Source organism: Mustela lutreola, chromosome 2, assembly GCF_030435805.1.
Source record: "Mustela lutreola isolate mMusLut2 chromosome 2, mMusLut2.pri, whole genome shotgun sequence".
NCBI classification, from domain to species: Eukaryota; Metazoa; Chordata; class Mammalia; order Carnivora; family Mustelidae; genus Mustela; species Mustela lutreola.
Window position 1 is genome coordinate 131,363,378 of NC_081291.1, and position 14,010 is coordinate 131,377,387.

Sequence of the window (14,010 nt, forward strand, 5' to 3'; positions counted from 1 at the left end):
TTTTTGTTTGAAATAAGATCATGCTAAAGTCCACCAATGCAATTAGTAGACATATCTCTTATGTCTCTTTTAATTTATAAGTTCCTCCAGTCAGTCTCTTTATTTCATTTCCCTCCCTCCCTCATTAAAATTTATTTATAGAAGAAACTGCTTTTTCCTGTAGCATTCGCTCCAGTCTGGATTCTACGGATCATGTGCCCTTGGTGTTAAAAATCTTTCTCCATCTTCTCTACTTCCTGTAAAATATCCCAAGCCTCGATCAGATTTAGGTTCATTGTTTTAGGAAGAATACCTCACTGATGTTATGGTTTATTTCCTTCAGGAGGCAGAGTATTTATTTATGGATTGCCCAAGTGTACTAATTGTTTATGTGCTATAAAATGAATGTTTTCTACTTCTATCATTCTTTCGTTATTTTCTATATTAGTTCTATGCAGAGAGAATTTATTGTTTATTTGCTCACCCTGAAGTTCAGTTCATATAGGAAAAGCAGGACACATGGGTGAGTTTCCCCCTTTATTTACTAGTTTTCAGAATAAGGATTTGGCTTCCTAGCATCTTCCATCGGTGACCAGTGAGGCTTTGTTTGTGTGATTTTGAATATTTTTTTGTTAAAGGATGAAATTACTATTTTTATTGATGCTTAAATTTCCTCACATCTGGTCAGTGGGTGTCTTTTCAGGTTGGTACCTTAATTCTTTTGACATGATCTATAACTTTCTTGCAGTTTGCTGTAACAAGATGTTCAGGGCCCATCTTGTGTATCTCGGGCTTCAAGTTTGAAACAGGCTATTTCTCCAAGGAACTCTGGTTACCTTATTTGGGGTAGTATCCCAGTGTGTTATCTGTTTGTGCTTAATTAACAAACATGTTATAAACATCTGAGTATCACAGCAATCCATTATCTATAATATTTCCTTTTCATTGCATTCCTGCGGATTTCACATACAAGTTTTAGAAGAGAGGGGAATATTTGAGAAGCAAAAAATATCCTAAACTTTAAATCAGAGAAATTATGCTTATGAGAAACTTCTAACTGCTTTTCTTTTGTGGGCCTTTAATAGTACATCTACTTATAATATTATACACTTTTCCTTCCTCCCTAGTGCATAGGCACTATATATATACCCTTTTGTATCTTTGTATATTCATATGCATTCATCGGTTCATCTGCTTCACCATCATCCAATCACCCCAGGGTTATATTGGGAAATTGCTTGTTGAATGGTTAGCGTACAGCTTACTTTCCTATACAGCGATATGGGAAAAAAGTACCTTTTTGAATGTAGAGGTTATAGGCTTTAGATAGAATACCTGCCTGCATGTTCTTTTTTTTTTTTTTTTAATATTTTATTTATTTATTTGACAGACAGAGATCATAAGTAGGCAGAAAGGCAGGCAGAGAGAGAGAGAGGAGCAAACAAGCTGTTTGCAGAGCAGAGAGCCCGATGCACAGCTCGATTCCAGGATCCCGGGATCATGACCTGAGCCGAAGGCAGAGGCTTACCCACTGAGCCACCCAGGTGCCCCTGCCCTGCACATTCTTAAGCAATTTTGAGGATCTTCTGTTTGAGTGTTTATGTTTGAATTGAGTGGGTATGAGCAAAATGTGTTGACCTGAGAATGGTGTAGTGAATCGAGAACTGGACAAACGACTAGTCGTTTACCATGCCCTTGAACTGGCAACTAATCCCTGATAGCTGTATCCAATTTATTTTCTAACAGGGGTACTTCTCTGTGTTAGTAAGAGACACAGTCTAGGAGAAATACATTTTCTTTTGTCTGTTGCAGGCCTGTTTCTTCTTCATCTTCCTCACCTCACCACTTTTCCTTCTTTTCTCTTTAATTGCCGGTTGGATTACTAATAAAATGACATTCTGTTTATGAATGTGTTCTTTGTCACCATGTCTTATTAAATCAATTGTTCTCTTAACAGCCTGGAGAAACACATGTTGTCACATACTGAAGAGAGGGAATACAAGTGTGATCAGTGTCCCAAGGCATTTAACTGGAAGTCCAATTTAATTCGCCACCAGATGTCACATGACAGTGGAAAGCACTATGAATGTGAAAACTGTGCCAAGGTACAGTGAATTTGTAGACTACTTGGCCTCTCTCTGTCATCCTGCTCTCTCTTAATCCATCACTTGCTATGATATATAAAAACAAGCCTTGAGAGGGGAAACTATAAATATCTTGAGAAAAGTAGACTGAGTGTTGTATGCTAAAAGGCATTAGTACAGTGTATAAAAACACTTAGTGGGTGTCCTTTTATTTTTGTAAGGGAGGAAGTGAGGCTTAATGGTGAGTTCCAGAACTAGGTGTCAGACATCCTTGGTAAATTCCTGGTTCCGCTACTGGCTTGCCAGTGTGGGGTTGTTTTATAGCCTTATGGAGAACGCAAATTTTATCCAATGCACATTTACTGATTTCTTTTAATAGCAATTTGTGAGGAAGTCACATAAAGTTTCTGAATGCCTGTTCAGAAAGAATAGGAGACTCCTGCATTTGAAAATTTTTCCACCCAAGTCCCTACCATAAATCATGACTTGGTTCTAATTGAAAGCATAGTCCCTTAGTGGCCACTGCTGAACAGCATAGGGGTGCAAGGAAAGCACTCCATCTTGACCTTGACTCTGAAATATGAGAACATTGGTTCACATCATTTAATCTTCACGGTTCTCAATTAACTAAAAGATGTCCTCATGTCATTAAAGTTGATTTCTATTTCCAAAAACTTTTCATATCATTTGAATATCTTTCTTCATATGAGGGGAAATTATCTTTAGAGATGTTTTGCTCCCAGAAGTATAGGTGACTTTTTCTTTTTCTTTCTTTCTTTTTTTTTTTTTTTTTAGTACAGTGTTTTAAGGAATAGTGTTAGCTTCATGGTAACTTGCTGAAACACATTTGTTAGCTTTAACTCCTGGGGGAGCTCCTTGAATAGATTTGAGATACTTAAGTAAAACTCCCCCCCCAATTTTGTACCCAGCGTGTCTTGGTTTAGAGGATGGAAATAGCACACCAGTTTTAATCATGTCTTGGCTGGCATTTTATTGTTCAACTCTAATCACTCTAAATGGGATCAAAAAGATCTTGAACACGGTCTAATCATGCCATTAATTATTTTGTTCAGCTGATACTGATGGACATTTCATGCTAAGGATAAAGAGCTGAATAATTTACAGTCCCTATCCTAGAGGAGCTCATGCTTTGGAATTATGACTTTCTTTTGGTCTTTGGGGAAAACAAATAAAAAGCAAAACAAATAAAATTCCTTCTCGAGTCATTCCTGGTCTTCTTTATTGTGTCCTTGAATTAAGTTTCCTGATTAATCAGTACTCATTTCCTAGCAGGTTTTCACGGACCCTAGCAACCTTCAGCGGCACATCCGCTCTCAGCATGTTGGTGCCCGGGCCCACGCGTGCCCGGAGTGTGGCAAAACGTTTGCCACTTCATCGGGCCTCAAACAACACAAGCACATCCACAGCAGTGTGAAGCCCTTTATCTGTAAGTTTTTCACACTCCAGCCCTCCTTCCTGCATCCTTCTCTCGTCCAAAAGGCACTGTGATCAGGAGAGTGGCCACGTGGCCGTGGAAGGGTCTCTGCATTAGCTCCTTATGGTCCAGTCCAGTAAGGCTGTTTTCTGTTACAAGAAACTCTTGTAACACCCAGATCCAGGGGTTTTGGTTTTGTTTGTTTGTTTGTTTGTTTTGTGTTTTTTTGCCTGTAATTCCTGGGGTGTTTTCTTTTAGATGAAATCAATAATGAGCAGAGAAGGGAGAAGTCATGAAATAATGGATGGGAAGCCTCTCCAGGTTGTAGGATTTAATAGAGACAACCAGATTTGTCTCACGCTGACAATGGCAGATGCCACTAAAGGAGGTGAAGTGATAAAAACCTGTTCTGGATCAGAAAGGGCTGGAAGTACCCCACTTGGCAAGGAGGCTTAGGACTGGGAGTGAGTGTGTGTGTGTGTGTGTGTGTGTGGTGTGTTGGAAAGGGAATAAAATACCCCTTAATCTACACTTGTTACCAATCACAGACTGCCGGCCAGTAGTTCTCAGTTAGTTGAAAAGCAGAACATTCTCACTTTGATGCTGGACATGCTGCTTCTATAACCCACCGCAGTAAAGCAAATTTACAGGTAGTGTGTTTTCAGGGGACATCCAGTCCAACCAACTACTTGGAACATCCCTGTACTTTTTAGTAACACATTCCGCATAAAGTAAAACTCAGTGCTCGTTTGCTGCTTCTTCTGTCCACCCGCTCCTATTCCCTGTATTGTGCTGAAATGTTTCATAAGGAAAATCAGTTGTTTTCGGTTCCTCTGGGCAATGACTTTGGACTTCTTTTGATCCATTGCTCAGCGGGGCATACAAACACAGTGACTCACTGAGTTGTGCCACAAAGGTCAAGACTGATTTTGGATCCATACGAGCATAGAACTCTTTGAAGCACACTCCATGGATGGCAAAACCTCTGACTTGGGAACCCTTATAAAACGTTTTATTTCTGATAAATATGTAAAATTCTGAGTAGATGTATGAGACACTACTACAGGACCTGATAGGCAAAAAATATTTTTTAGTACCAACATGGAGATACCAGAGACTAACCCTCCTCCTTTTTATCTTGGCACAGTCCTCTTTTGTGCTTCCATGCATCAAGGGAGTTTTTTATTTTTTGAGTCTTGTTCTGTTTTGTTTCCCTTTCTAGCTTATGCTACAGTCTTGTTTTGCTCCTATGTTCTTCTGTTCCCTGGGTGGAGTGAAGAGGACTAGTTGATAAACAAAAGGGTGCTCTAGTCTCCCTTGGGGAAGCTCTGTTGAAAGTCACGGGAAATAAAGTATACAATAGAAATTTTAGACTTCTTGTCTCATAAAGGCATTTCTGACTCTAGGTCGTAATGCCCTTAAAAATATATTTGAAAGTGTTACGGGCGTAAATAACTCATTTCTTTCTGATTTCTCAGAAACAGACTTTAAACATTTACTGTGTTTTGGTGGGGAAAAAAATAGGCCAAATGAATTATGATCACCCATTTAATGCTTTCTCTATTATTTAAACCAAAAGTCAGAAAATACAGATTCCTATCATCGAAGGTTCTGGGATCTGGAATTTTAATTGTGTTGAAGTCAAGTGTTTCATTTTAAAGCACTATAGGGCGTCCCTTTCCAATCAGCTTGTGCAACTATTTGCCATGAATGCCTTTTCAGTAATTATTGGTAAATTTAAATAGCAGATGGCATTCTTCAAATATAAAATCTGACAGAGAACCATGGGGTAATTATGAATAATAGCCATGTAATTTCAGAACAAAAGAGGAGAGTTGGTGTGGAGATTGGGAGTAGAGGAGGTTCACCTAGAGTTGATATCTGTTTCTCACCAGAAGGCCACACACCACGATTTACCCCCACTGGTGTGTTTATGGCAACTGTCTCTTATTACAGTGTACCGCCAAGCTTGAGCCCAAAGTCACCAGCGCTAAGGTAATTACTCACTGCCTTTACAGAAACCTCCGGCCTTCCCAAATAGAAACCACATGCTCTAATAGGCTGAACATATTCAAAATACCTCTTAATTTGTTTAATAAGTAGAAAAATGCAATGTTAACTGCTGGCTAATTCCTTATTACTAAGAAAATTACAGTAGAGTATCGACTTCAACATCAATTGAGCCGTTCACCTGGAGGCCTGGTGGTTTGTGGTGGGCCAGGGCAGACCTTCTAGTGAGAAAAACAAAGCCCCTGCCTAGGGAAACATCCCAGATTCTCCATTCTTAAGACCTGACACAGACATTGCTCATCTGTGTAACAGGGGGTACAACCAGGAAAGTCAAACGCACCCTCTGTGATTCTGAGATAGAGAAGGTCTTGATTTCTTAAATCCAGCTGGCTCTAAGAGAGAAGTCTAGAGAGCGACATTTCTATGCCAAAAATTGCAAACCTTTCAAAAGTTTATACCGTGGTTGAAGACCCATCAAGACATTTTCTCAACGCCTTTTAATGCCCAGAGGAGAAGTGTTCCTTTCCCGATGAGTGCACTTTTATTATTCCAATGACATTTTATTTACTATTTCTTGTTATTGCTCATAGCTGAATTAATGTAACCAGTGAAAGCCTCATGTTCTGCCCTCTGCATCATATGGTTTTAATTAGTGTATCAAAGAATTTAAATAGCATGTATATTTATTGTATATGGTTAAAGAGTACATACTTTTAAAGCAGCCTCTGGTCAGTATATTCCAGTAGGATGATTTGAAAAGAAATCACTCACATCTTCTCTTCCCATTAAAATGCATGTTGTAGCCTCTATCATGTTATGAATCATCCCACAGCTGAAAGCTCCTTTATCATTACTAAGTACCCTGATATATGTCACAGCGTATTTTAATCATTATCAGTAAAAGAAATATTATGGGACCACTTGGTACTTCCCGTTTGGTGGTGTGTGGGATAATCCAACTTTTGGGTGAGTTTTGCATGACTGAACATCTGTAAAATCTGCTTCGAGTTTTTTTTTTTTTTTTTCTCTTTCAATTATTACTGCTTTAACTCAGGAGCTCCACCATTCTGTGCTTAAAGGCGATCATCCCATGAAAGCAATAAATGTTGCGTTTGTCTTCAATTTAATTTCTTATATAAATTTGTTTCAGTAACTACTGACAAGGCGTATCATGTTTCTGCATGTATTAAATGTGCCCAGAATCGTTTACAGTAAGCTCACACATAAAGTGGATTCATCTCTACTAAAGTCAGATTTTAAAATGTGATACTTAGGAAACGAACACGATAATCCTACCGAACTGCGAAGTGAGGGGGATTCGTACAGAACAACAGAGTTCTTAAAGGTTACGAAGCTTGGTCTCAAAATACACTTAAATCTGTTTTCACATACGTGGGGAGGAAGATGTTCTACTTTTTTGGCAAATGCCCCAGGAGGCGGGTTCTTTCCCAGCCGCACCCTGCTGTGTTCTTTCTGGATTAGAGCACTCCGAGCACCCTCCCCTGCTTACCATAATTGGCTAAACCCCATAGAAGTCAAGCCCTGAGATAACCGACGAAGATATGACAACAAGTGGACATATTTCCCAAGGACGGGGGTTTCATAAATGCAGGAAGGTTAGCACAACCGCTGGTGTGAGGGGAAGTCAGAGGACGTGATCATAGTTCATGGGAACCAGCAATGCAGGATGGGCCACATTCAATTTAGTTTCCTTTGCAGGCTTAAAATAGAGCCATTGTAAATTATGTCAGTCTTTCTCAAATCATGAAAATGATTGTTAAAAATGTCTCAGAATACACAATGTGCATTGTTGTGTGGCTTTGATGTGTGAATGATGAGAGCGTATGATATAATGCAAATTAAATAATGGTAGAACAGTCACAGGCTTTTCCCCCAAGGGGAGAGGGAATAAAGGTAAAGTTGCCAATTGAGAGAAAGGCTGTTTTATTTTGTTTCAGTGCTAAGACTTAGAATTCTCGAGGTGGTCTAAAAATATAATGGGGTTCCTGGTGTGTTTTATGCTTAAGACTTTTAATTTTTAAGATTCTGTTAGGGTAGTCATTGGGTGGGAAATCAACGTATACTGGAATTGGACTTTTCTCTAAATATTTAAGTATACAAATATGATACAAAATATGATGTAGTGGGGATGACAGAAATATTTATATATATTTATATATGGAATATTTGTGCTGCCTCAAGACATTTGTCAGGTTGGATGCCTTGCTTTGGAATCTAGTGAAATGGGGATTTTTGTGTTTGGAGCACCCAGATTGGTACCTCCAACAACTTTTCCTGGCTTCTTCATTGAAATTCTGGGTAAACCAATTGTGATACTTGCTCAATTCAGCAGCAATTGCCATAAAGCCTGAGATTCTCTTTTGTTGTTTGCACACAGGTGAGGTCTGCCATAAATCCTATACTCAGTTTTCAAACCTTTGTCGTCATAAGCGCATGCATGCTGATTGCAGAACCCAAATCAAGTGCAAAGACTGTGGACAAATGTTCAGCACTACGTCTTCCTTAAATAAACACAGGAGGTTTTGTGAGGGCAAGAACCATTTTGCGGCAGGTGGATTTTTTGGCCAAGGCATTTCACTTCCTGGAACCCCCGCTATGGATAAAACGTCCATGGTTAATATGAGTCATGCCAACCCGGGCCTTGCTGACTATTTCGGTGCCAATAGGCATCCCGCTGGTCTTACCTTTCCAACAGCTCCTGGATTTTCTTTTAGCTTCCCTGGTCTGTTTCCTTCCGGCTTGTACCACAGGCCTCCTTTGATACCTGCTAGTTCTCCTGTTAAAGGACTATCAAGTACTGAACAGACAAACAAAAGTCAAAGTCCCCTCATGACACATCCTCAGATACTGCCAGCTACACAGGATATTTTGAAGGCACTATCTAAACACCCATCTGTAGGGGACAATAAGCCAGTGGAGCTCCAGCCCGAGAGGTCCTCTGAAGAGAGGCCCCTTGAGAAAATCAGTGACCAGTCAGAGAGTAGTGACCTTGATGATGTCAGTACGCCAAGTGGCAGTGACCTGGAAACAACCTCGGGCTCTGATCTGGAAAGTGACATTGAAAGTGATAAAGAGAAATTTAAAGAAAATGGTAAAATGTTCAAAGACAAAGTAAGCCCTCTTCAGAATCTGGCTTCAATACATAATAAGAAAGAATACAGCAATCATTCCATTTTCTCACCATCTTTAGAGGAGCAGACTGCGGTGTCAGGAGCTGTGAATGATTCTATAAAGGCTATTGCTTCTATTGCTGAGAAATACTTTGGTTCAACAGGACTGGTGGGGCTGCAAGACAAAAAAGTTGGAGCTTTACCTTACCCTTCCATGTTTCCCCTCCCGTTTTTTCCAGCATTCTCTCAATCAATGTACCCATTTCCTGATAGAGACTTGCGATCGTTACCTTTGAAAATGGAACCCCAATCACCAAGTGAAGTAAAGAAACTGCAGAAGGGAAGCTCTGAGTCTCCCTTTGATCTCACCACTAAGCGAAAGGATGAGAAGCCCTTGACTCCAGGACCCTCCAAGCCTCCAGCAACACCTGCCACAAGCCAAGACCAACCCCTGGATCTAAGTATGGGCAGTAGGAGTAGAGCCAGTGGAACAAAGCTGACTGAGCCCCGTAAAAACCACGTGTTTGGGGAAAAGAAAGGAAGCAACATTGAACCAAGACCCCCATCGGATGGTTCCTTGCAGCATGCTAGACCCACTCCTTTCTTTATGGACCCGATTTACAGGTAAGGGAGGACAGGAGACAGTTCGACGTGGACATGAGTATGGAGGGCAGTTTTTACATTCTAAAGCTATATCTGGTAACAAATTACTTTTGTTATTATAATAAGGCAAAGAGTAAAGTTGTTTGATCTCATGAATTCATTTTTTACTCAGACAGTCAACTCATTAGGTTTAGACTTATTTTTGGATGTCTCTGAATTTGGGGTTTGGGATGAGGCCCACAGAGTTCTTTCCCTTGACAATAAATTTATTTTTAAAAACATTTTTTAAGTGGAAAATATGGGAAAGCTGTATTTAAAGCAAGTTGTCAAGCGGCAGAAGAATGAGGCTCCTGAAGGATTAATGCAAATATGTGTGGGGACTTAAATGGGTCAGGATATTTGGAATGAAGTGGGACGTAGAACAGCATGGGTTTTCTCTTTGTGAACCTACCAATACATCCTTAGTAAGTATTGTTCACATTCTTTTGCTAAGTATATCTCCCAGGAGCCCAAAGTAAATGAAACATGAGTCACAAAGATGTCTTGTATATAATGTGAGTGGTTAGTTTGGAAGGAATGCGTCTCTATATACCTTCATTATCCAGTTTTCTTTGATGCATCCAAAAACTCTTTGGGGGAAACATATATGCTTAATAAAAAGCCTCTTAGGCAAGTGTTCTGTAACACTCGCTTGACATTCAGAACGATTTAGTTTTTAAATACCAGCTTTCTTTAAAAGTATGAGTGAGAGTAATTATGTTTATTATGTATTTTGAACATTACCAAGCATTTTCACATTTACTTTCTCACTCGAGTCTTGAACATTGTCAAGAAATAATGGAAGGTGTGGATCATTGTTCATCGGACTTGTTTTAAGAGGAGACTATTTTCACATTTTTACCTGATTCTCCTTTACAAACAGTCAAGTTTGTGCTACTCTTTGATTCAACAATACTTATTGATTCCTATTACTTAATAGGAACTTGAGCTGCAAACCCTTTTTCACTAAAATCTCCTTTTCTGCCTCCTATCATCTGTAATACAATAACTAAGCAATGCTGCCAGTATGTTGAGGACTAACACTAACTCCCACTGGAAGGGGATTTAAAAGAACAGTACAAAAATATCCCTGAGCCATCGGTATCACACCTGCGCACTTTTTTCAGTTATCACGTCTTGCTTCCTGTGGCAGTCCCAATAAGAGAAGGGAAAAGAAGGGAAAACAGCACTTCCCTATTTTGTGTGTGGGCTGTATTTGTATGGCACACATTGCCGGGAAAGTTGTGTTTCCAGACCAGTGATAGATCTCAGCCCTTTGTGAAGAGAACTCCTCAGACATTCTTTCTTAGACCCTCCCAGTGGCAGCGGGCATTCAATCCCTCCACACACCTGTTACACTCTTCTTCACCTCCTAACCTTCCTCATGCTTCGTTGAAACTCAGTCTCCTCACTGGCATTTCACTCTGAATTAAGAGCCTAGGCCTATCATTTTACCAAAGTCATGAAAACCTGTCCTAAGCACCGGTTTTAGTGTACGACCTGAGTTGATATCTCAGCTTTCCCATGTCTCAAACTTTTTAAAAAATCCATAAAATGGGTATAAGAGGATCTATTTCAATAAGTGAAGTAGTGTATGCAAAAGATAGCATATACAAAATTTCAAGAAGTGGTAGCTGTTTGTATTAATTTTGATTCTATTTTAAAAGCATACTTATTCAACAGTTCTTAAAATTGCCAACTGTTGGTGAAAGAAATTAATTTAATCCATGATCTCATTTCCTGTATACTTGATGGTAAATAGAATGACAAACGTTTCTGAAGGCAGAAGGGGTATGTAGATAAGTTTTATATGCCTCTGTCTTCAAAAAGTTCCTTTTCCTTTACCTTCCGCCATCTTTTGTCATCCGAAAGAAGACACCTGAACCTCAAAGAGTGGGTGCACAGTATACTTAGAAACTCTGCTGCTGTCATTGGCAAGGATGGGAGAAACATAATGAGTAACTTAGGGGAACAGTTTCTTGGTAGAAAATGACTTTAATTTTCAAAATGGACTCTGTCATGATTTCAAAATCATCCAGACTTCTTGTCTCCATTTGAAATAGAAAGGTACATATATGTGACGAATGCCTCTGGTTTCATGTGTCTTCATTTTTTTATATCTCCTCACTATTGTTATTAATCGCCATTCAATAAGATTTTGCCTTTATAAATAGGACCCTCTTTCTTTGAGTGCCTAGAAGTGTCCTAAGTATTCTTCAAGAACCGAACAGATGTCTTTATATTTTTATTAGTGTTCTTCTCGGAAACCTACCATTTGCTTTATTGTTAACTGTGTGAAATGTCAGTAATTATATGGTGATTGATATATGAGACTGATTCATCTCCAAAAACTAATTTTAACCTTTCAGAGTAGAGAAAAGAAAACTAACTGACCCACTTGAAGCTTTAAAAGAGAAATACTTGAGACCTTCTCCAGGATTCTTATTTCACCCACAAGTAAGTATTTTGAATTTGAGACTTCAAGCTTGTAAACCAACTTGTTGATCCTGAAAAGCAGGTGCAATGAAATGAAAGAAATCTTGAGAACATTAGGATTTCCTATGACGCTGCTGTGGAAGAACACAGGAAATTCTAGCAGAATTAAAATCCAAACTCTTTAAAGAAAAAGAAATTAATCTGTGTGTAAAAACAGCGTGTTTTGGGGGGTGTTAAATTATTGTCTGCTGTTAACTACTTATTGAGCCAAAGTGTATTTTGGAGTGAGCAAAGTTTAGTTAAGAAAATAATACTGAAGTTGTCTTTTGTGTTTAAAAATTACTGCTAGTAAGAGACAGATCATACTGCGACTCGTCCCAAACTCATGAAGGTCCTTCAAGTTCCTTTGGTGCTCAGATAAAAAACAGGAAATGAGTCTACCTGACAAGTTGTTACCATAGAGGGTGAAAGAATTTATCTAGGGACCGCTGGGCATTCCAGCAAAGTTCTGTAATTGCACAAGAATTTACCACAATACACAGAGCCGTTTGCTGAATGGAGCTGTGTCCATTTATCAAAATATATATAGTTTCTCATCGCAAGGAAAATGCAGAGAATTGCCGTCTAATTTGTTCATCCCTCTGTCCTTACATATTTGATAATTTTTAAAAACTAGTGTATGGAACAATCAAAATGTGGAGAATTCTGTTGAAAGACCAAATATATAAGCATCTCAAGTGTGTGTTTTTTAACCTGATATTTTGCTTTTTATTTCTAAGTTTTTAAGGGTTATAAACTCTGATCTTTATAAGCAAAGTTTTTATGAAAATGCTTAAAATCAGTGAACTAATTCATTGTTTTAATATATTCAAATGAAAAACTATGCTCTTCTAATGAAATTGGTGGAATTTTATGCAAGCTGTCTTAAAGAATGTTATGAGGTAATTAAATTAAATTATCTGAGGATGTGACTCTCCCTGCCCCTCTGCCCGCTCCCCTTCTGCTACCCTTTCTTCAGCTTTTCAAGTACTTCCCCAACGTCCTGAACAACAGAGTATGAGAACAGCAGTACGTGTTCTGATTAGCTAGAGAAATCTATCATTGCTCAAAAATTCTCTCTCTTTCAAAGTATAGAAAATAGATGATTTAATATTAAAGGAGTTAGAAATGTTCCAGGTAGTATTCACTTTTTATAGGAAAACTAAGGAATGATATTATTTAGATAATCACTTTATGGAAAAGAAATACATTATAAAGTAGGTCAGTGTTTATCAGGTACTTATAGTTTACATTTAGGTTGATTTAAATCGTACTTTTAGGCCTCATGGGCTAATAACGCTGAAAATAACATGCATTTTGTGTCAGAGAGTACATCAAAGGTCTATCTTTCTTGAGAACTTACTTTCTAATTATAGCTAGCTGCTCATGGGGATATTATAGGTTTATACATTTAGTCACAATAATCAAATTGTTCTCATATTCTAATTATCTTTAAAATCTAGCAACTAACCACTTCCAGATTAAGTGCTATGGGTACACGGTATAATGGAGGGGAAAAAAGACTGGGATTCAGGATCCTTAGGTGACTCGGGCTACCTGGCACTTAGCTCCTTATCTGTAAGATGGAGGAGCTGGGTGGCAAGTCCTTATTCTCTCTGACGTTCAAAGATTTCTAGCTAGCCAAAGTGAATTCACTAGTTCATAAGATGAGCAGTTTTGTCCCTAAATAACTCCACATGTGCATGCAAGTGTTAGACTATGTACATATTTTTAACCAAAGGGTAGAAGAAAATCTACTCTCTTGATAGTTCCAAAGTGAGCAAAGGATCACAAAAGATGAGGCATCTGTCCAATGCTGGCAGCAGAACCCCACAAACATGCCTGCAGGAACACAGTGGCAGTGTATGCTTCCTTCCAACACCGAGGATCCCGTCTCAGTGGAAGGGACTGCCTACTGCTGCTGTTATAATAAGACTTGAGAGTGATAATCGACACACTGAACACCCCGCGTGTTGAATCCTGACCAAGCAGACGGGACTTCTGGCATCCTGGAGCAGGATCCTGGAAGGCATCCTGGAGCAGGATCCTGGAAGTCCTCGCTTCACCAACTGCCAACGCTGTACTTGCTGGCTGGTGGGCTGCCTAAAGGGTCTTTGGAGATGCATCCAGGGCGGGAGGGGAACCATTCAAGGTTCCTGCCTCAGAGGCTATTTACCAACTGCTACAGAAAGATTTTATAATTTTTATAACCATTGTGGCTGTTTTCATGTGTAATGGCTATGGATCCCTGGGG

General features: G+C 39.1%; 1 protein-coding gene across 12 annotated transcripts in view; it reads left to right on the plus strand.

The window, feature by feature from the left end:
- The window catches only part of MECOM (MDS1 and EVI1 complex locus), a 543,943-nt gene that overhangs the window by 503,657 nt on the left and 26,276 nt on the right, over positions 1-14,010 (plus strand). For 8 of the 12 annotated variants that reach the window (XM_059163536.1, XM_059163528.1, XM_059163532.1 and 5 more), the window contains 4 exons: positions 1,937-2,084; positions 3,354-3,510; positions 7,907-9,263; positions 11,651-11,738. In XM_059163536.1, the coding sequence (XP_059019519.1) occupies positions 1,937-2,084; positions 3,354-3,510; positions 7,907-9,263; positions 11,651-11,738 (1,750 nt within the window). The remainder of the gene's footprint in view (positions 1-1,936; positions 2,085-3,353; positions 3,511-7,906; positions 9,264-11,650; positions 11,739-14,010) is intronic. The other 4 variants (XM_059163529.1, XM_059163531.1, XM_059163539.1 and 1 more) reach the window with 3 other exon arrangements.